The following is a 24,212-nucleotide window of genomic DNA, read 5'->3' on the forward strand; positions in this document are numbered from 1 at the left end:
ATGGACTCTGGCACATTAGTTCTGATTGGAGAGATAGTGATGATGGACTCTGGCACATTAGTTCTGATTGGAGAGATAGTGATGATGGACTCTGGCACATTAGTTCTGATTGGAGAGATAGTGATGATGGACTCTGGAACATTAGTTCTGATTGGAGAGATAGTGATGATGGACATTAGTTCTGATTGGAGAGATAGTGATGATGGACTCTGGAACATTAGTTCTGATTGGAGAGATAGTGATGATGGACTCTGGAACATTAGTTCTGATTGGAGAGATAGTGATGATGGACATTAGTTCTGATTGGAGAGATAGTGATGATGGACTCTGGAACATTAGTTCTGATTGGAGAGATAGTGATGATGGACAGAACTGCCTACATTTGAGTGGCATGGTGTTGATTTGCTGTCTGCTCATCCAGAAATCACCATTTTAGTATTTATTGACACATTTATATAAATATTTCTTTACTGATTGATATATAGACACATGTATTCACACATTTATGTAATTATTTATTGATTGAATTGATTGAATTTATTGACATATATTTTGAAATATGGCCCTTTTAATCCTCTTTAAGGGTGAACATGTACTTGTAGGCCTACATGTAAACGAGTGCCTAGTTGAACAGCAAGGCACAAGACTGGCCAATCATTATCACACCCCTCGCAGGTACATTTAGTACATTTAATGAAGATAAGAAAGGAAATCAAAATCAAGAAAAAAATATTGTTCTTTGACCGAAATTGGATTTTTGTCTAAACTACTAGATACTAAAAACATGATGGTGTGTTTTATGTGTTGATAAAGTGATTGTCTTTACAGCACTGTATATGTATTACCTACTACAGCTCCGACTTGTCAGTGTGTGATTGAGAAGGGACTTTGAAAGCTACATATGGACACCGCTTCGTGTTCAGACATACGAGTCTTTCGAGTGAGGCAGAATTGACGAGGTTAAAACCTGTCTGCCCACCGAATGTGCTGGGTTTCCAATACTCGGGGGAACAGATGGGATTCCCCAAAAGACCTTTCAAAGAGAACGGAGCCCCCATCTCCACCATGCTCTCGCCAAATATGGCCCCGGGCCGAGTCTTCTCCAGCAGCAGACCAGGGTAGAACTCGAGAGCATCGATGTCCCCGTACAGTTCCTCCAGCTCACGTGCAATCTCAGCATTTTCTGGAAAAAAATAATAATACGGAAATCACAGAAAGTCAAGAGAAGTTCAGAAAGCTTGATATGAAGGTGGTTTTTTCAAGCCATCTACAGTGCAATTCATCCTACACTGGTACACTGATGTCCTTAACTGACAGTAATGCACTAAATTACATGAACAAAGCTACCAATAATCTAAAAACACTACTGAAGTTTAGGGCTGGCTTTACAGTCAGGTTAACTGACACTATTCAATAACAATAATACTTATAATATAATAATATACTTTTTCTCATTTTTTTACATTTATTCAATTTACATGTCTAAATAATTTGTGTCAAATGTAGTTTGCGTGGTCAAAACTGTTGCCAGATAACAGAGCACATTCCACTATCAGCACATTCCACTATCAGCATGATCCACTATCAGCATATGGAGCCCTTCACCGGACCCTGTGCTTCTGGCAAACACACCACAACCCAGGTCGATGTTGAAATCTTCTTCCATTGTGATCTCCTCTGACACATTCAGTTTCAAGCTAATGCTATCTCAAACCACACATTCAGTTTAAAGCCAATGCTATCTCAAACCACACATTCAGTTTAAAGCCAATGCTATCTCAAACCACACATTCAGTTTCAAGCCAATGCTATCTCAGACCACACATTCAGTTTAAAGCTAATGCTATCTCAGACCACACATGTTACTAATGAACTTGGCCTGGCTAGTGCACCTAGTGATTTTACCACATCTTTAATATTGGGCTGAAGCAGGTTTATTCAGTTCTACAGTCTGTCCTATGCATCATTCACAGTCTGGATTGAAGTAGGCATCAAACAAGACAAAAACGATTCCATTCTCACTATATCTCTTTTCTTACCCTCACTTTGGGTGTTATTGCAGCCTTTCAATGCTTCACTATTTTCTTCAGTGGAACTTTCCCAACAAAAAATAATTAAATATTTGGAGAAATTCCTTTTATCTTTTTGGCAACAGCCAACTGACACAGTGCATCAGGGTTCTGTTCGTCCTAAAACCAATCCAATTTAAATTCACTGAGTTAAATGTTTTTTTTTAAAGTTAAAGGTTTTTTCTTACCAGTTAACTCAAAGAATGATGCATATGGCTCCAGGTTAAAACGTTTGCGGTACTCGTTGAAGGGTTGCACACGGAGTTGTCTCGATTCCCGAATGACCCCCGCTGTCACCTTGATTATGACTGGGTGAATATTTTTACCACCACCTACCTGCAAGAAGAACAATCACTACATTAGGCTTCGTGCGAACAACTGCAATACAAAGACTATTCAAAGCCCTTAACCATAAAGACATTCTGCTGATCACAGGTTGAGTGCTGAAAGGTAGGAGACGGAGGAGTATCTTCAAGTGCTAAGGTCAGCATGAGGATGACTTTGTCAGACACACACGAACAAGTGTTTAAAAACAGATATCCAGTTGTGAGGGCAGTTCAATATGGACTGAGAGCACTACAGCATAGGGACATTTTAGAGACAATTGTATTGTTATGGCGCTATATAAATAAAATTGAATTGAATTGAATTTTCAATAAGACTACACTGCAAAAGAGGGGGTAGATAGTAACCAGCTTCATTTGTGAGCAAAACGAAGGGCCACCAACGATGTCCTCCCAACAGCAGTTGTCTTAGACCCACAAGAGTCTTAGTGAGTGGGTAGGTGAAGAAGATGTATGTAGGTATGGCCACATTAAGAGAGCAACAGAGAGTATATCCATTCTATCAACAAAAACGCTAACTCTACAAATGAATCAGAAATACAATGTTATATAATGTTATATAATGAATTTTTATTTTTGCACACTGGACCATGACATTGACCCATAACCAAGGGACAACAATCCACATAACTAGCAACCTAAAGAACAAGATTGTGTGTGAAGTCTCACGTTGTCATATGTAAAATGTCAACAATTCCCTTTTGACCTTCATCGCAAAGGATATTCTCTCCATTTCAAGTTCCTTCACTCCTACCAAATCTTTGCTTGATTAACTCAAATTATATTTACTTCAATGTTAATGAAGTTAAGACTGTAGTCTAAATGAATTGGAACATCTTCCAATTTCTTCACCAACTGCCGTCTTAGATATGTCTGCCTCAATTCTTCAACTTGGCTTTGCAGGCTCTCTGCTTTGGATTTGAACTTCATTATCTCTTCTCTGACCGGCTTCAGAGACCATGGGTAGAGAAACTGCCTGGACATGGTGTGAATAAGTACTTTATCCACGACTAGACATCAGCTCTGCTCTGCCTGACAGCACAGTCAGCCTATGTTTCCTTGAATGCAATTGGGTGTCTCGATAATTTGCAGTAAAAGAGAATAATGTGAACTATTGCCTATCCATACTGGGTAAATATATCTATTGTGAATAGAATTCTAAATCTAAATGAACTTCTAATCAATCTTCCTTTCTTCTCCCCAGTGTATCTTCCCTAAACACCAAGGCTGTAACACCATAGGCTTCTGAAAATGGGAATGCTGAAGTTAGAAAAGGTGAGTTTCAGGTCTATCCTGGTTGGTGATTAGGTCTAATGTCTTAACTTAACTTAACTTAAGCCATATTTGCTATATGAGTTTTTGAGACGTCTACGTCATCATGCTCAATGCTTTCCTGTTGTATGTAATCTATCTATGTCTTCTGCCCCCTGGTGGACTATCGGGTACTGCAGGTAGTAGTGGGCCTTTGAATGCTATTTGGTAGGGACATCTTCCATTATCCATTAAGTACATCTATGCATATTTGGCAGCCAAGCTCTACCCACTCACTTTGTGTCTTTCCTCCCTGTGTCCAGACGGTCTCTGCTGCCCTTGTAGACACCCTCGGCCTACACCTCCTACCCACCACACTGTCATGCACTTATTCTACCCCATACTCTGTACCAGCCTTTACCTGCAATGGAAATCATTTGTAAGGTTACCATGGCCGATGATAAGTATCAGGATAAGCATGCTAGCACACATGTGGTAAATGTACACGAAACATATAAACATAAAGATGATATATACATTATACGTACAATATTAATAGTGGATAAAATGGGGAGAGAGCATTCAAGTACTGTAGAACTGCATAGTGCAGGGGTTTTCAACTGGTTTTGTCCCAGGGACCACCATTCTGACTAGAAAGTAATCCACGGCCCACTGATGTGCCTGCGCGCGCGTGCGTGTGTGGAGAGACGGGAGACCTGTCAGTGTAATATCTGGGCATGGTGAAGTCCACACAGCCGTCTATTCATGGCGAAATGGTAGATAGCGACAGTCTCATACCATTCTCTGGTTTAAGCTTTTCCCTGTACTTATTCTTCAAGTACGCCATTGTAGAAAAAACGCTCCCACAGAGGTATTTGAAAGGGCAAGACACCTCATTGCATTTGCAGCAAGCTCTGGAAATTCTGTCTGGCAACTTATCCAGAACTTAAGTCATATGAAAATCACGCAACATCTGTTGCATGTACTCAATAGGCTTGGCATTCAAGAAAACGTGATGCTTCTCCATATGCCGCAATAGTTTCGATGGCTTCAGTTGACAGTAATGTTGAACACACGAAACACATTGGTAGCCTACCTCCTCTCCTGCTCTGTCTGTCGTCACTGTAAATCCGTATTTGATGTATTCCTCATTGTGTTTTCTTTTTCTTTTTTGAATTTGTTTCCCTGTATCCTGTGAACGTGTAGCTTTGTTGGAATCCTATCCCTCTATCGTGGCAGCCTGTCCCTCTGTCACTCTCCTCACTAAAAACCGATCCATTGGTGCTTCTGACCAGCTAACTCGACGTTAGAACGAAATGTTAGCTAAGGACAGTAGATAACTTCAGTCCTTCACCAAAAGTATTACTTTTTCGACTAAACTTCAAAAGTACACGTAGGCTATGCAGATGCTTGTCAACTTTGCGCGCGAGACTGTGCGTTATGAATAATATGCGCGTGACGTTAGGGACGCAATGCATTAACATTAGCAAAGCACAGGCTACCATAGACTGGATAGGTGCAAGGCTACATTCTGTCAGCGTGAATCTCCTTTATATTATTATCAGCTTGTTTTATTTTTCACGATATTTAAGAGTAATCTGGAAATGTGTTGAAATATCAAAGCGAATTTATAAAAAAAAAAAAATCAATGGTGAACTGATAAACATAGACTCATCATGTCGCGGACCCCCTGCGATGCTGTCGCGGACCAACAGGGGGCCGCCTACCCCCGGTTGAAAACCCCTGGCATAGTGGATATACAGTTGTAGGTACGATAGGCACCAGCCTCACACGGGCACCAGATTGATGTAGGTACCTTATCCTATCCTGACAACAGGATCTCACATGACTGGACAGGCATCAACCACTTAACACAACAGCAGATCAATTCAGTTGAACACACGGGAGACATCAGTCTCATAGATCAATCTAATAAATCTAAATCAGTCTCATAAAATATATTACACTATTAATTTGGAACTTTGATTAATAATTAAATGAATAACTACAACCAAGTTATCTTATTAATAGCGAGTAAAGGTTGAAGGTCATTGGAGTTCTGAATAGAAGAGGTTGGCAGCATTCATTCTTGTGTAACATTAAATAGACCAGCGTACATAATCAAAGCATTTATTCACAAAATGATCAGAAATTATACACACCATATTTAATCTAACTAAATGTATGTAAATAATGCCTAAAGGGAGTGTGTGTTTATGAAAGCGAGGTAGTGTGTGTGCATGAAAACGAGGGAGTGTGTGTGTATGAAAGCGAGGGAGTGTGTGTGTGTATGAAAACGAGGGAGTGTGTGTGTATGAAAACGAGGGAGTGTGTCTGTATGAAAACGAGGGAGTGTGTGTGTATGAAAATGAGGGAGTGTGTGTGTATGAAAACGAGGGAGTGTGTGTGTATGAAAACGAGGGAGTGTGTGTGTATGTGCGCTAGTGTGCTCTAGTTCCAGTGTGCACGCCAGAAAGAATGAGTCTGTATGTTCCGTTGTTCAGTCACCGTAGTTCCACATGCATGTGTGTGCACGTCCGTCAACATTCGGAAGAATATTCGTGTCTTCCATATACTTTCTAAGTAGTTGCAACTCCATTGAATTCCACTTCCACAACAATGTATCACATTCACACCATGTTCATTAACACACAAATGGTCAGCAAGACCCTGCCTGTCTTTCATATTTAGGTAGATCCCATACTGTTCCCCTTCCTATCACGCCCCAACATACACCTTGAACTAGACCCCCAGACACACCCATTATGTTAAGTTGTGTATTCTACCTTCCAATAACTAAAATGTAACTTCTATGCTGAGTGTGTTGTGTTGGAGAAGGAACATCATACAGAACACAGAGAACGTAGGTTCTGCTGTGGGTTTGCCGTGTGGGGACAACGACCGCTACACGGTAAGACAACGGAGCAACGAGTGGTACACTATGGTACACTATCTCCTTAACATCTCTCTTTCTCCCTCCCCATCGTAGTGCGTCCTGTGTGCTCCTGGTCTGTTACATGGAATAAACCGACACCCTACTCATCAGACCAACTAACTACTAACGTCAGAGCTACAATAGAGGTCTGTTATATTATAGTATAACAGGTGTTTTCACGTGAAATCTATCGGAACACACCAATCGTTCAGTTGGTGTTTCCACCCAGCGTCAACAACCTTTAAGTTGGTGTTGATCCAACAAATCTTTCAATACATATGAAATGAACAAAGGACGAGCCTATGTGAAGCATGTAGTTTTAGTCTTCTCATCGCGTGTGTGGCTATGTTAAGGCCAATGTAATGGTAATCGTGTGATTACCATGCCAAGTTAGAGGAATGGTTAGCAATGCATGCAAGATCCTATGTCTCTGGCAAGCCTAATATCAATAACCCTTGTATGATGTGGCGAAGCCAACTACCAAATAATCATCAATATATATATCCCAAGAGTCACATTCGGTGAACACAACAAATCAGTGCATGTACAATGGCAAAGGTCAAACAGTCTTGAGATTATGCTAAGGTAGCTGTAAATGCCCAGAAATGATCGAAGTTACCAGTCCTTGGGGGAAAGGGGTTTCCGATGTTTTGATGAGCCAAACTGAAGAAAGTATGCAGATGAAAAAGTTTGTAGCTCTGATGTCGTCTTTGCTGCGCAATGTAAATCAGAGGAACCAGTCGCTCCTTTTGTTCAGTTGGCAGAGTTCGCGGGTCATCTTCGGGATCACTAGCTTTGCTTGCTTCTGTCGTAGAGTTAGCTAACAGGCTTTCTGTTCTAGCTGCCTGCGCTAAACTAGCTTACTCTCGGCTATCAGTGTGTGCCTGACTACCGAGGAATCTTAGGCAGTTGTTTCTGCAAGACAAAGAGCAGAGCGAGGGCCTGCTCTTCCGAGCGGACTGAGAGAAGAGAGCGTTCTCTCCTGGAGAGAGGAAGAGACGAGGGCCGTAGTGTTCTCTCTTGGAGAGAGGGAGAGACGAGAGAGACGAATCACACAATGGACGAATTCAAGAGATACCAACACAGTGTGCTCGTAAGGTACTATTATAAGGGGGAGTAGAGTGTGTGTGACAGTGGAGTGACAGTGATGGAGTGGTAGGGATAGAGCAGTTCTCAACACTGTATTCATTTCTGCATTTATTGACTTACTCCTGCACTCCAAGCACTTTTTAAATCCCACTCTGGTTCGTTTTCCCTCTTGGTGCGATTCGTCAGGGCAAGGGTGAACATAGTAATCTGAAGTAAGTCTGATGTTGTTCCATGTTAAATGGCATAGCAACGTTTCTCTCCCAGACATATGCACTGCTTTAACCCGTAGAGGTCGGCTTTCCCCATGAGGAATATTTGGGTTGTGGTGAATTGTTGTCAATATGCCTTTAAAGCTCCGCAAGTTTTTGTTTTCGAGAGACACCTTGAATCTTCTTCTTTTCAAATAAATACCATTCGAAACTAAATGAGCAGTTTGTCAGGAGAATAAAGCTAAAATACAGCTAAAATAAAGCTAAAATAAAGGTAAATTAAAGCAAAAATCTTCCACATTTCAGTCTCTGAGTGAGGCAGCAGCTGCTAATGACCCACCCATTAGCAAATGAGGGCTATTCATATGATAAGAGCATGGTAAATCAGCGATCGCTATTGGGTCATGACGTAGCAAGAACACCTGAGAAAACACCTCGTTCCACCAGTATAAACAAGTCCACATATTGAGTTGTTTTCATACTTCATACATACAGTACATTCATAACTTGCTCTTCAGACTACAACCAATGCCAGGTGATCAGTAATTGTTCTGTTTCCATAGTAATGGAATCAGAAGTAGGACAGGTCTGATCAATGCAAAATGATCATTATCCTAGTGATCCTAATTTAACAAATGTACCATCTATTTAACAATAATAAAATAGACTTGTTCACAGTTAAGGCAGGCTAGGCCTAATACATATCAAATTCACGTGAAGCAGCACAAGAAAGCACCACATAGATTCTTACAGTGTTGAACATAAATAGTCACTAAGACTGTAAATTGCTAATATCTGTGCATACAACTGATCACTGTATTAGTATTTATTATTCTTAGATCTGTAATTACTAATGAATTATCATCTTCATCTGTGTGATAGTGTTATCTAGGCCTACTAGTGCCTTTCTCATACATGTTATTGTTTTAACATCAGGCCAATGTATCATTGAAATGAAAACAATGCCACATTCAGTTCTACTGTACATTGCCTACCAACCCATTACTTTATATGCTAATATGAACCATCACAAGCATCAACTTAGTCTAATGATAGTAGCCCTATGAGTACAATAAGACCCTCTTATCTCAATAAGATAAATATTATAAATATCTCAATATAATGGTCTCAATAAGACCCTCTTATCTTGATAAGATAAATATTATAAATATCTCAATAAGACCCTCTTATCTCAATAAGATACTTATTATAAATATCTCAATATAATGGTCTCAATAAGACCCTCTTATCTTGAAAAGATAAATATTATAAATATCTCAATATAATGGTCTCAATAAGACCTTCTTATCTGAATAAGATAAATATTATAAATATCTCAATAAGACCCTCTTATCTTGATAAGATAAATATTATAAATATCTCAATAAGACCCTCTTATCTGAATATGATAAATATTATAAATATCTCAATATAATGGTCTCAATAAGACCCTCTTATCTTGATAAGATAAATATTATAAATATCTCAATATAATGGTCTCAATAAGATACATATTATAAATTACTCAATAAGACCCTCTTATCTCAATAAGATACATATGATAAATATCTCAATAAGACCCTCTTATCTGAATATGATAAATATTATAAATATCTCAATATAATGGTCTCAATAAGACCCTCTTATCTTTATAAGATAAATATTATAAATATCTCAATATAATGGTCTCAATAAGACTCTCTTATCTTTATAAGATAAATATTATAAATATCTCAATAAGACCCTCTTATCTGAATATGATAAATATTATAAATATCTCAATATAATGGTCTCAATAAGACCCTCTTATCTTGATAAGATAAATATTATAAATATCTCAATATAATGGTCTCAATAAGATACATATTATAAATATCTCAATATAATGGTCTCAATAAGACCTTTATCCTCTTACTTTATTTTCCCCCTTTGTACACCCTGCAATCTGTGCGTAACCCTCACATACATCTCCTCCATGTCTGCCAATATGATATGTTTGAAGTATGTGCTTGATTCTATGTATGAATGACCTGCTTGCCCCCTGATTCTCTTGTCTTACTTCCCTTCAGTATAACATATAACAAATAACAGAACACATGTCCATCCCTGACCAAAGATGGACAGTTCACTTCACTTGGTCCCCGGGCGCTACAAGCTGCCCACTGCTCCTGGGGGGTCCTTGAGGAAGGACAGTCTAGGATGGGAAAAAGCAGAAACTAAATTCACCGCGATCTCAGGCTTACCTGCGTGTGTGTGTGTGTGTGTGTCCTGTGTCGCCTCCATATATGCACGTGTGTGTTCCAGTGTGTCGTGTGTGCCATTAAAAACCTGACAAAGGTCTTAATTATTATTATTCCCCCGTCCACCTGTCCTGTCCTGTCCTGTCCTGTCCCCCTGCCGTGCTGCCCTGGAATAGATGGGTCCTCTCTCTGTGCTGCCCTGGAATAGATGGGTCCTCTCTCTGTGCTGCCCTGGAATAGATGGGTCCTCTCTCTGTGCCGGGTTCTGCTCAAGGTTTCTACATTTACATTTAGTCATTTAGCAGACGCTTTTGTCCAAAGCGACTTACATATGTGCGACTTACAATGTATACACATTTTACATTTTTACACTGATGGCACACTGCACATCAGGAGCAATTAGGGGTTCAGTGTCTTGCTCAAGGACGCTTCGACAGGGAATCGAACTAGCAACCTTCTGCTTACTAAACGACTTATCTACCTCCTGTACCACTGCCGCCCCTACTTCGTCCTGCTAAAAGGATCTTTTCCCATTCTGCCGTTGCCTTCTGCTTGCTCTAGGGGGTTCAGGCCTCAAGTTCTTAAAAATGCTTTGAGACAACACAATCGGATTCAGTTCAGCCTAGTTTGGACTTCAGAGGTCGTGAAAGACCATTTCTGTGAAAGGTTATCTCAAGGTCACGTGTCCCACAAGATCAATTTCAAGGCCCAAAAATGTAGGTCACATGTAATTACACCTAAATGTCACATTTGATTACATTTGTATTCTTCTTAAAAGAACCATCTGTGACCAAGTCATGATTCTGACAGCTTGTATATCTGTAAGCCATATTTATAAGAACTACAAATCTCCCTTTTTCATTGCAGAGAGCACATATGACATAAGTATGTATTATTCTTAGACCTGTAATTACTAATTAATTATCATCTTCATCTGTGTAAAGGTGTTATCTAGGCCTACTAGTGCTTTTCTCATACATGTTATTGTTTTAACTCTTTTTAATCTCTTTTTTCATTGCTGAGAGCACATAGTATGACGTGACAGACCAAAAAAGACTTTCAAATGGCTATACCTGTCCAGCGTGCTGCTTAGAGAATGCCTCAACAAGTGTCTCCACTCCGTAGTGGGTCAGAATGGACGTATTAAAGATGAACTGGGAGTATTGGATCTCGTCGCCGTCGATGTGGAAGCTGTCTGGCATGAGAGGGTGCCAGTGGTAGAGGTGGTTGAACTCCAACGAGATGCGGTTCTGGTACTGGAACCGGGAATTGAACAGAAGTTCTGGGTCAAACTTCAGGTCCAGCAGATACCCACTCAGGTGCTGGACATAGTCTTCAATCACAATCCTGATGGTCTCACCTAAAAAAGGGTGACACAAATGTATTATTAGTACTATTATGTGTTAAATTATACTAAATCTTAACGTGTTGGTTTACAGAGAATCAAGTGAAGAGACCGCCACACAGAGCAATAAGTTTGAGTTGAGTTTACTGAGTTTTAAGAGAAGTATTACATTTCAGTCGGAGAGATCAAGTTCACACAGGAGCTCATCACCTCACGGCTGAAGAGATATACGTTCTGACATCATGGTACACAGATTCTCCTTTTAACCCCTTAGTTGCCACAATGTTGCTTAATGGTGGATCCCCTGAAGAGCTGTAGCTAACTAACTCCTTAACAATGAGGTCTCAGTGTGAGAAGTCCGATTCTCACAGTTCAACTGTTAATCTTATCTCGTACATGTCCCGTGGTGATCTTTTCTGCCCTAAAAAGTTGTAGTTTACGGCCTTTGTCACTGCTTGCCTTTGCTGGCCCTGTCCATGTCACACCAGCAGCGACACCTCAGGGTAATAGGCCTCTTTCCTTAGCACGGTGAAATTAGTTATTCATCTGTTTACTGTTTTGAACTCAATTGCCTGACATGAACTCCAACTGTCAACTGTTTGTTGATGACTAAACATTGGTGACCTCAATAAACTTGATTTTCTCTTACACATGTGATATGCAAACGCAAGAAGGAATGTTGCATAAGAGGTTTTCCTCACAGTTTTATAACAGAACTGGGTAAAAACCATGACCAAAACAAAATGTTAAGAATTCCATTCCATTTGTGTAACACTCAAGAGAGAGTGTGCTGAGTACCACTGATTGCATGAATGATGTACTGGAGGCTGCTCATCTCAGTTATAGGTTGCCAACTGCCTCCTATGATTTCATTTGCACAGAACATGTGCTCCTGTGAAGACAAGGGCGTGCTGTAATGCTGTCACTTTGGTGTGTGTATCTGAATGAATGAACCTGGACAGACTTGTTGTGAAATGTCATCCAGTATGTTAGTCAGTAACCTGTGTTACCAACTAAATATATATGTATATATAGTGAAAACAAAACAAATATTTGGCTAATTAAAATAACCTCCATGCGATACTATATTAATAGGAGTTGAAGAATCCCCCCCACAGGCACGGACAGTAGAGAGGCAACGGCAGCTACCTGGCTCTGGTTTAATGCCATGCAGGAAGCACTTGGGAAAGTCATCCATTCAGCCTCCCGCCCTCGTTGCCTCATGCTCAGCACCAAACCATGGTCAGATAGGCCTACTGGAGGATTTGAATCTTCTTCTTCTTTTCTTCATGGTCAGACAGGCCTACTGAAGCCTCATCCATCCTCTGGATGTGAATCTTCTTCTTTTCTTCATGGTCAGACAGGCCTACTGAAGGATGTGAATCTCCTTCTTCTTTTCTTCATGGTCAGACAGGGCTACTGAAGGATGTGAATCTCCTTCTTCTTTTCTTCATGGTCAAACAGGGCTACTGAAGGATGTGAATCTCCTTCTTCTTTTCTTCATGGTCAGACAGGGCTACTGGATCCTCTGGATGTGAATCTTCTTCTTTTCTTCGCACCTTCTCACTCCATAGTGGAGCATAGGCCATTGATAACACGTTTCCACTGGACTCCAATTTGCGCCAGCTTTTCCAAAGTCCTCCAGCTATGTCTCTCTCCACTCCTCTTCTCCATGTGTGCCTGACTCTTCCACTCCTCTTCCACTCCTCTTCCACTCCCAGGGTTTTTCCTGGGTCAAAATGGGTCTTCGGTGCTCCAAAAAAAAAAAGGCGCGCTACGCGCACACACAGCCTGTGTTACCGTGTCACCTCATTAGCAGACATCTATGTATTTATTTCGGTTTTTTTACCATTTCATAAATAATGGAGGCTATGCTTGAGGAAATCATTTTGCTTCCACTTTAGATTAAAATAGATAGGTTAATAGATTGACAATAGTCCAAGCCCCATGGTGCTATCATGTTAGGTTCAAAGATTATTAAGGTTTACCTCTTTACATATGCAAACTATTGAAATGTATATCAATAGAATCTAGAACTAACCAGTGGTCAGAAATGGAACACACAAATTATGAAATTCAAGTTTATCTGTTATTGCTATTCATTTTTATTATACAAACCTACGTACAATTATTTTTGTTTTTATTATTAAAACTGTCCACAAATATGTTTAATAGTGTGTTTAACTTCTATTGGCGCACCAATGGAGGCTGCGTTGGAAATCGTTAATCAAACTTTTGTCAGCATTTTGAGTGGAAATTTCGATTGCATTTGTATAGTGTATTCGGTCACGTCGGGCTGGCCCTCGCAGCGGAACGACAGTTTACAACCGCACCGGTTTATCAATGATAATATTAATATTATTATATTCGAGATGCAAACACAAATCTATCCGCTCTCCTCAGAACGAGCTGAGCTTTCATTGATAAACCAATGCGGTTGTCTGCCTCTCCCGAGGCCCCACGGTCTACTGGTACTCGTTCAAACGGGTAGACAAATCAAATAATAGCCTACACCTGTGTAGGTCCTCAACATAGCAGATATTGTAATACATTGAAAGCCATGAATACTGAAAATGGAATGTTATGCTCAAAATCACCGCCGACTGATGAAGTCAGGATGCATACGCAAGTTGAGTGATTGGCAGCTGGCCGCTCTGTCCATTCGCGCACCTCACAGTTGCGTATTGATCAGACAAGAAGAAACGCTTATCAACTCGATTACTATTGATCAAAACAGAACGAGGGTTCGGCTGTAGCCTATACTTGAAACATACTATTGAGAACATATTGGCTGACATGCATTACACCCGTGATGAATTGTGGCTTAATGGTGTTTTGAGCCCTCACCGTCGACTTCAAGGCGGCTGCTGCCTGGACGGTGCTCCTAGCTTGCCACTTTAGAGAAGACGTTGGTTTGAATTTGAGCAAGCAGCTAGTTAGCAGTTGTCTACACTTGGTTAAAAATCGAATTACGGTAGATTCATGCTAGCATTGCGCTAAATAATTAGACAGCTAACATGAATTAGTGGTGTTAACATAAAGTCAGTTATTGTATATGGCATTAATATTATTCTAAAACACCTTCACTAGTTGATTTAACCAGATTTGTAAGCAGGTTGAAAACAACATTTTTGAAGTAAAGTGCCTTGGTTTAAAACAGCTAAAAGCTAGCTACATAGTTGCTTGCTCAAATCTCAAATTCAAACCAACGTCTTCTCTAAACTGGCAAGCTTGGAGAAGCCTCTGTTCAATGATTGGCTCAGAGGGTGGGAGGCGGGATGCGCCTTCCAGGCAGCTGCTGCCTAGAAGTCGACGGTGAGGGCTCAAAACACCATTAAGTTGAATTGCGCCATGAATTAATTATTTATTTTTTATTATTTTTTTTTTCCATCACGGACTTTTTTTTTTGCCTTAGGCGCTCGGGATTTGTCGTAGGCGCTCGGGGAAAACGGCTTAGGCGCGCGCCCAAATTTTCTCTATGCAGGAAAAACCCTGACTCCTCTTCTCCACGTGTGCCTGGCTCTTCCACGCTTCCTCTTCTCCTTCCTTTGTGATGTTGCCACTTCCTTTCGCAGTGTGTGTCCAATCCATGTCCACTTCCATCTGCAAATCAGCTTCTTTACTGGTCCCTGCTCTGCCAATTCTGGATGTGAATAGCCTTCACAAATGTCCCTCCTGCCTAGCACAGATAGTCAGGAGTCCATGCCCTCCAACTTCAAACAAAATAAACTTAGATGGAGCTGTGTTCATTGAAAGAAGTCAAATCCGAAGCTCTTCAGTTGCTGAATGAATAGAATCGTATTGAACAACTCATTGCTTCACTCCACAAACCATCACCTAACCCATCTGTCCCCGACCACTGCTTAACTGTACACTACTGCCCGAGTCTCTTCCTCCCACCTCTCACAAGATGGCCAATAGTGGTAGATGTCAAGAGCTCAGAACTGTCACCTCAAACACAAGATTTCTGCAGTACATGCAATATAATGTATGTTCTGTCCTGCGATGCGCATTGATATTTGCTCAACACCAGGGCATGCCTGCTGAGTGAAGGTAGAAGTACCCAAATGCAAAGTGACTGCCTATACAAATGAAATAGAATGACCACACAAACGTAGGATATAAATATAATGTCCAGAAAATGAAGCGCACCGTGTATTAACCACATGTTAGTCATCGTGTCAAAAATGCACTGAAACAACTCCACAGAGGTCAAGGCCTTCTTTTGACATGCTTTGGAGTGAAGTTATGTTTGTGTGATTTTCATTTGTTTGTGTAATTTCTTTTTTTTTAAAAACATTTTTGGCATATGCTTTTCCCCCTTCCCATGTGTACTACACACTGTCATGCAAACAACATGGACATTTTACTAACAGCATACAACTTCAGCTGAAGGTCTTGCTGAACATCTAAAACATCTCTTAAATATCAGGTTTTAAGATAATGAAATATCATTTTGGTTTAGCCAAAATATAAACTAAAGTGAAAGAAAATTCACACTAGTTTTTCAATAGAATAGACACTTAATTAATGGTGACACCATCTGAGTTATAGAATTCGAACTCCTAGCTAGTTACCAATAACGATGAGCCGGGCGGTCTGGAAGAGTTGTTCGTCGTCCCAGGTGGGGTGTTCTCGGAGCAGGATGTCACAGATGCGGTTGTGCTCGCGCAGCCATAGGGTGGCATACATACTGAGCCCAGGCAGGAGCCCAAACACCTCCTGCCCGATCGCCAGTCTGTGCTCCGGGGGCACTGTGGGTGGGTAGCTCATGTTAACCTTCGCCTCGGCCTCTGTCGGCGGGTACATCTCGCCATTCAGCAGCTTTTTCAGAGCAGGAAGATAACATTCACATTTACATTTAGTCATTTAGCAGACGCTTTTATCCAAAGCGACTTACAATGTATACACATTTTACATTTACACTGATGGCACACTGCACATCAGGAGCAATTAGGGGTTCAGTGTCTTGCTCAAGGACGCTTCGACAGGGAATCGAACTAGCAACCTTCTGATTACTAAACGACTTCTCTACCTACTGTACCACTGTCGCCCCCAGATAAATGACAATTAGGCCATGCTTAGAACCACTCTAAAGTTAGAGCAAACATTCTGTAGAATGAAGTAATGTTATGTCATTCCCTGCACACATCTGTATATCATCTCAAAGTGGTGTAATGCACACATACATGTCTACTCTTGTGAACTTTCCCTAAATTATACAGATTTTCTCCAATTTGAATTGCTTACATGAAACCTTACAGATTTATGGTTTTGGTGTTTTGCGTGCTGTTCATTTCGAACTAATCAACTAAACAATGGATGCCTGTCTCCTGAAGTCTTCTTGTTCGGCCGCTGGCATCCTTACTGTTGCATTGCTGTAACCGCCTGGATTCATCTATTACTCAAGTTTCCTGAAGTCTTGCACAATATTCCACGGTAATGCCACTTTGCATACCAAATTTCAACTTTGCATGTCGAGACATATCATTGGTGTCTTGATTGTGGTGACCAACCAACAACAAAATTTCACAATATTGGGTGTTATCCAAGGAATGTGCTGTTGATCACTTGCTGTTGATCACTGGGATGATGCAGGGAGGAGAAATAACAGGTTCCCTAGCAAAGATCCCTAACTCACTCTAGGTCCCATTTTAAAGTGTTGGGGGACAGAGCACTGTGAATTCACTTAGCTGGAATACTCACTTGGTATTTCAGCTTTCCATCTTTGAGAAGTCTCAGATTCAGCTGCCGTACCAGATTATCCCCATATATGTGTCCTGCATCTACCTGAGGAAACATGATTTGAAATAAAAAAACTACAGAAGCTTCTTTAATAGTATGGTTTCATTTGTATTTTACAGAATGTTATATTTGTAATATTGATGTTAATGGCATAATGAGAACAAACATGTAAACATGGCATAGAAATACAGGTAAATGAGGGGTGTGCTGAATAAGTCTTCAGACTGTTCTTGCATCAGATCTAACATGTATGCTCTGCTATGCTACCATCGGAGTGAGCTCATTACTTCTCCATCAGATTCCATATAATCCATGACAGAACAGTCAATCAGTCACGTCTTAAGTACCAACAAAGTAAAGCTGGATGTGCATTTTTTCCCCCCAAAGTCAAACAAAAAGATTATGTAGGCATATAATCATGTCAAATAAAAAGATTATGTAGGCATATAATCATGTCAAATTAAAAGATTATGTAGCATATAATCATGTCAAATTAAAAGATTATGTAGCATATAATCATGTCACATAAAATGAGACCTGTGGGAAACGAAGTGACTGTTCTGTCAGCTCAGTTTCTGCATTATTTGGCTGACGAGGACACATCTTAAGGTTTGTAGCGAAGGGAGAGCAGGGTCACCCTACCCGGGCTCGAACCGAGGTCTACAGGGTACCAAACATGCGCTCTGACCGCCACACCAAAGAGCCCGGCTCAATGGCATGGCAGCCAGAGAGCATATTTATCCGTAGTGACGATCACATCGTCACAGTTCTACTGATGTTTGGTGTCCTTCACTGCAGCTCATTCACTGACAGATCTAATGGGTCTGCAACAGACATCCACAAACACTCTGTCTGTCTGTCTGTCTTCGTCTCGGTGAAAGCTTCAGCACTGCTTTGCAAAGGCAATAGCACCAATTAGGCACATGTGCTGATTCAAAATCATAGAGCTTATTAAATAGTACAATTATTTTTACCGCCAAGTAATATATGTCTAACTGAAATTATCTGTTCTCTCAACATCCAGGGGAGAGTCGAGTTAAAAGTAACACTTTAATTTAATATAATTTACACAGAGATCATATGACCTGTCATACGACTCGTCCAAATACGGTTGCATGTACAGACTACACAGTTCAAATATCATTTGAGCAAAAGCAACTCTGAGGCCGGGCAATCTGGGCAAAACAAAATCTCGACATTATTCAGAGTTGTAGAAAACTCACGATTTTAATCTGTGTTTTTCTGTCTACATCAACTCAAGACAAAACATGATTCAAAAGTAGTTTTCTTTATTAAAATGATATGCCGTTCCCAAGTAACTATGGCCATATGTGCCATATCGCCCAGCCCTAAGCTGAACATACAGCTTTTAGAATGTACGACTAGCGATAGCAACCATAGTCAGTAAGTGGCAATGATGCTCTTATCTAAATATTTACTGCTCTGGTCTGACATACAGAAATACGGTTCAGTCACGTCATGTAACATACTAAAATCTCAATTTTAAACCATCAGGCGCGGATCTCGGACTGTCTTGCTGATATATCCACATGGATGAAAAATCACCACCTTCAGCTGAACCTGGCCAAAATGGAACTGATGGTCTTTCCAGCCAAACAGGTTATCCACCACAACATCAGTATCAATATTGACTCCTTATCTCTTGTTCCATCAAAAACAGCAAGAAACCTCGGGGTCATTATTGATGACCAACTGACTTTCACGGACCACATTGCCTCTGTCTCCAGGTCGTGCCGCTTTGCGCTTTACAACATCCGCAAAATCAGGCCGTACCTAACCCAGTATGCCACCCAGCTGCTGGTGCAAACCTTGGTGAGTTCCCGCCTTGACTACTGCAACGCCCTCCTAACGGGCCTGACGGCTTGCGTGGTGAAACCACTACAGATGATCCAGAACGCGGCAGCGCGTCTGGTGTTCAACCAACCGAAGAGGGCACACGTCACCCCGCTACTCATCGAGCTCCACTGGCTGCCGGTAGCTGCTCGCATTAAGTTCAAGTCACTTATGCTTGCCTACAGAGTGCTTGCTGGTTCTGCTCCCACCTACCTAAATGCTCTTGTAAGGGCAAATGTTACACCCAGGACGCTGCGCTCGTCTAGTGAGCGTCGTTTGGCACTGCCGTCTGTGCAAGCACGGCAATCCAGACTATTCTCATTTGTAGTGCCACGTTGGTGGAACGAACTGCCTAGTACTACCAGAGCAGGGGCGTCCCTCTCTACCTTCAAGAAGCTTTTGAAGACCCAACTCTTCAGAGAGCACCTCCCTTCCCCTACTGGTATCTTGACTAGTGCTTAACTTGCACTTCAGCAGTTACATTCCTGCACTTCTTTTTCCTTTCTCGGCCGTTTTTCTATTTCTTATGTAAAGTAGTATTTATTTATTGTTACACCAGGTTTTTTATTGCTCTTAGCTTGACTGTTCTCTCCCTTGTACGTCGCTTTGGACAAAAGCATCTGCTAAATGACTAAATCTAAAGAAAATGTAAAATGTAAATGTAAATCATAAAGATGGTTTCAGTATTAATATTGACTGCTTAATCTTTGTATAAGCTATAATGTCACAATCACCGTATTTCTAAATAAAATGTCATAACGGTAATGAGGAACATGAAAAAGTGGCCAAAATGTTTTATAGATTTCTCACAGACTCACCAATTTACCAAATTAATCAGACATAGCTCTGTACCGTAATATTAATAGAATGAGATTTGTTTTTGCAACAACACAGTCAAATGACAGCAGGAACGACACATCAGGACAACATACAAAACAAAACAGTAAAATGACGGAGGAGTACAGTTGACAGTTTTACAGCAGTCGACATAGAGAGCAGGCTAGGCTATAATTGTGAACATAAGTAAAAACACATCAATTATGCATGTTTGTGATGGTCAATAGACAAACAGCGCTTGACAACAAGTGTTTTTCCGTTGCTATTAATCTACGGTTTACCGCCAACATTAATGAGATATTTGGAAACAGGTCACCGCTCTACTGACAACATTTCTCTGGAGTTACCATAGAGTTATGACAGTAGTGCTGGAGTTACCATAGTTACCATAGAGTTATGACAGTAGTGCTGGAGTTACCATAGTTACCATAGAGTTATGACAGTAGTGCTGGAGTTACCATAGAGATATGACAGTAGTGGTGGAGTTACCATAGTTACCATAGAGTTATGACAGAGTGCTGGAGTTACCATAGAGTTATGACAGAGTGCTGGAGTTACCATAGTTACCATAGAGTTATGACAGTAGTGCTGTCACTGGTGTTTGAGGTGACAGCAGAGGAAGCACTAATCTTGATTTTCCACATCGTTGAAAAACTAAAACTTTAATTACCATATTTTCCCAACTATTAACTTCACCGTATATAAACCGCAGTACATTATTTTATGTAACTTCACAAACTGGTCTATTGACCGCACCTGTGTCTAAACCATAGTTTATTTAACGTTACATCACTGTGAGATGTAAAACTAAATGCCATGTAGTTGTGGTGTGAGCGCTCCTAGCCATTTAAAAGTTGTATGAAGTAGGAATGGGCATTTCAAAAACACTACACCCTCCCCCTGCATGCACACGCACACAAACACCTCATTCCCACTCACAGTGAAAACCATTTATTGAGCATTTATTTGATGCAATGGTGTCGTCTGGGAATGGACGCTAAACGTTTAAGTCAAATCGTTAATCAAGCCCCTGCGACCTAGTACCATAAACAATAATCTTCTGTTTTGTTTTGGTCACTTGAGGTAACTCTCTAAGGTCTTGGGAATACTATAAGCATAAAAGCTCTTAATCATTCAGAAATAATTCCCAAAGGTAAAATGGATCAAATCGGACTCTTACTAACTGAATTAAAAGAGAGGGGAACTCAACTTGATTTAGTTTGATATACAATGAAACAGTAAAAAACTGCAATGCAAAATGTAAACTCTGCTGCTTAGATACTTTGCCCTACCAATTTCTGTTTTTCACCTAATAGCTGCAGACGTGCTTACAATAGTAAATATAATAATTCACAGCAGAAACTGTATAAATCTAAATTGAGTGCGTATCCATGACTATATTTGGAAAAATGACTGACGATTTATTTCACAGAAGGTAAACTAAAATGTTGAAGTGTGATTAAGTGTAACTGCTGACAAAGAATATGTAACTAATTAAAACATTTTGAAATTACAACTCTAATTATATATATGAATAATGTGTAACGTAACATTCTGCTCTCAGTGTTTATTTTTGAAAGGATCCAGTATGGTGATGATGCTGTTCACTTACCCCATGACCTAACGCTTTGGTGAATCCCAATCCCATTCTGTTGTGGGTTTTGAAGAACTGATGCGTAAAATGTTGAGCAAAGAAGGCAAACATAAGATTGGTTCCCTGAGGGTCGGGTTTAAACGTCTGCCGAACCATAAACCTCTGCACCAACAACTCCACGTCTGGAAGTTTAGTTTTACCTACAGAGAGGAGAAGACATTTTTAAATATCGGATTTATTCTTGCTGTGTTGGTCATCTGAAAAAAACCTATATGATGTATGAAAATTCAGTACAATTATTTAATTTCATACAGTAACATCATTAACAATAGTGAATATTCGAAGGTCTGAACCCCCATAGAGGCAACACAAGGCAGCGGTGACAAGGAAAAGGTCCCTTTTAACAGGAGGAAACCATGAGCAGTAGCCAGCTCAGAGGGGGGACCCGTCTGCATGAGGTCAGCCAGTAGAGGGATTGAAAGAGAGGGGAGGGCAAAGTGAGGAAAGTAAGTGAGCCAAGAGAATCAAGAGGCAAGCAGATCATTCATACACACATCATATTAGCACACATAAAGCAAATGTACATAATGCATACATACAATATTGCACAGGTTATGGGTCGGCCAACTCATCACTACCGTCTGGGAATCGATACATGTGTGGGGGGCTCTGTAGAAACAGTGATCTAGGTTTGTGTGCACATACTGACCGTTGGAGGATAAGGAACAATAGCAGAAAGGGCCCTTTAGTCGTTATGGCAGACATACTGTATGATAATCGGTGCAGACATGTGATAATCGGTGCAGACATGTGATAATCGGTGCAGACGTATGATAATCGGTGCAGACGTATGATAATCGGTGCAGACGTATGATAATCGGTGCAGACGTATGATAATCGGTGCAGACATGTGATAATCGGTGCAGACATGTGATAATCGGTGCAGACATGTGATAATCGGTGCAGACATGGATGGGAAAATGGTACGGCCAACAGAACTTCGAGAAGGACTGTGACAGTCGTGGTGCGACCCCCCATGCGACCCCCCATGAAAGAGACTCTACATGAAAACAGGGGGAACATTTATTTGGTTCCCAAGGTTATTCGACTGGTGATTCCCTGCAATGGGGACAAGAGAAATGGTCTTGGCCTTGTCATTTCTGTAATGACTCTTTTGCCCTGCCTGGGAGTATGATTTATTATATTCTTATCTCTTCGATCTGTGTTTAGCACACTGAGGAATACGGTGTTTGTGTTTCAGGGTCTGTCTCGTGATCTGTGTATTAATTGATTTTTTGTGCATAACCCTTTTGTTATAAATGGTGCTGTGGCCACCTTTCTATATGTACACTTGTTGTGTCTGGTGTGGGGAGTCCTGTGTCAGGTATGTGCATGCCAGTTGACCCTGAGGCTGCTGAATTTGGTCCACTGTGTAATTACTAATTAGAGGCTTAGCAGGTTTTTTTCTGGAGAGTTTGAATTTGGATTTTTCTTAATTTTGTATTAATAAGCAGTTTTCGAAAGGTGGCAGAGTTTGAAACAAACTTCAATTCAATTCAATTCAATTCAATTCAATTCAATTTTATTTATATAGCGCCATAACAATACAATTGTCTCTAGGCGCTTTACAGAGTTCATGGCATTCCTTCTGACCTTTAACCCCCATAGGCGTCGGGCAGTCCTCGGGCACCGGCGGAAGGATCCGGGTGTAGTACGTGGTATTGTAGTAAGACTCCCAGTTCAGATACCCATACTTAGAGTTGTATGTCGGAGGACTCGGGATGAGATCGGATCTTGCTGGGTAATAATGGGTGAAAAGACAAAAAACAGCAAATTAAAAAAATAATTTATATTTTTTGTTGCTTTGATTCATTCAAACCTACTCATATTAAAGCACCTCAATGCTTCCATCATTTTATTTAAAGCAACTTACAAAACATATAATAATAATAATAATAATACTTATATAATATATAAGAATATTATATATGTATATACATACATACACACACACACATACATTTCTGTGAAAAGTAGTTTTATTGGATATTTTAAATCTACAGTTCATTATCTTTACAATAAGGGGCCATTTTTTTTATGTGGTGCAGCAAATCAGAGAAATTAATGGAAAAGTTTGGAGAAAATGAATCGTGAACTTCGTGATGTATGAATTGACATTAATGCACAGCAACCGATACTCCCCGTCATTAGATTAGATTAGATTCAACTTTATTGTCATTGCACAGAGTACAAGTACTGAGACAACGAAATGCAGTTTAGCATCCAACCAGAAGTGCAAAATAGCAAAAAAGTGCAGAGTATGTGCATATGTAAAGTGGAGTAAGTGAATAAATAAATATATATGTACAGTAAGAAATCATGCAATTGTTATGAAACACAAAGATAAAAGACAACCACATGAATAACATATCAAAACAGAGGAACAGAGAAAACTATAACAGAGGATGTCATGCTTTGCGTCATGTAGTTCTTTGCCACGTTCTTCTTGTAAATAATAATTTACAATAAGAGGCCAGTCAGGATCAGGGTAAGCTGGGATGGGGGCTGTGGTGAACCTGCGCTTCAAGTTTCAGGGGTCCAGATGATCTTAGAAGGAGTGCTATTAAGTGCTGTGATGGTGGCAGCCACCATGCTGAAGTTATGGTTCTCAGTGATTGCCTTCACCTTGTCCAAGTCCAC

The 24,212-nt window shown here is 40.4% G+C and overlaps 1 protein-coding gene across 2 annotated transcripts in view; it reads right to left on the reverse strand.

Moving 5' to 3' along the window:
• Nucleotides 1-502: 502 nt before the first annotated feature.
• Nucleotides 503-24,212, reverse strand: part of ptgs1 (prostaglandin-endoperoxide synthase 1) — a 55,110-nt gene continuing 31,400 nt past the window's right edge. For both annotated transcript variants that reach the window (XM_031584957.1, XM_031584956.2), the window contains 7 exons: nt 23,166-23,309; nt 21,531-21,712; nt 17,189-17,272; nt 16,060-16,306; nt 11,211-11,497; nt 2,258-2,405; nt 503-1,183 (listed from right to left, as the gene is read on the reverse strand). In XM_031584957.1, coding sequence (XP_031440817.1) covers nt 849-1,183; nt 2,258-2,405; nt 11,211-11,497; nt 16,060-16,306; nt 17,189-17,272; nt 21,531-21,712; nt 23,166-23,309 — 1,427 coding nt within the window. In that variant the 3' untranslated portion in view covers nt 503-848. The remainder of the gene's footprint in view (nt 1,184-2,257; nt 2,406-11,210; nt 11,498-16,059; nt 16,307-17,188; nt 17,273-21,530; nt 21,713-23,165; nt 23,310-24,212) is intronic.

The sequence above is a fragment of the Clupea harengus genome, chromosome 18, assembly GCF_900700415.2.
Source record: "Clupea harengus chromosome 18, Ch_v2.0.2, whole genome shotgun sequence".
Lineage (NCBI taxonomy): Eukaryota > Metazoa > Chordata > Actinopteri > Clupeiformes > Clupeidae > Clupea > Clupea harengus.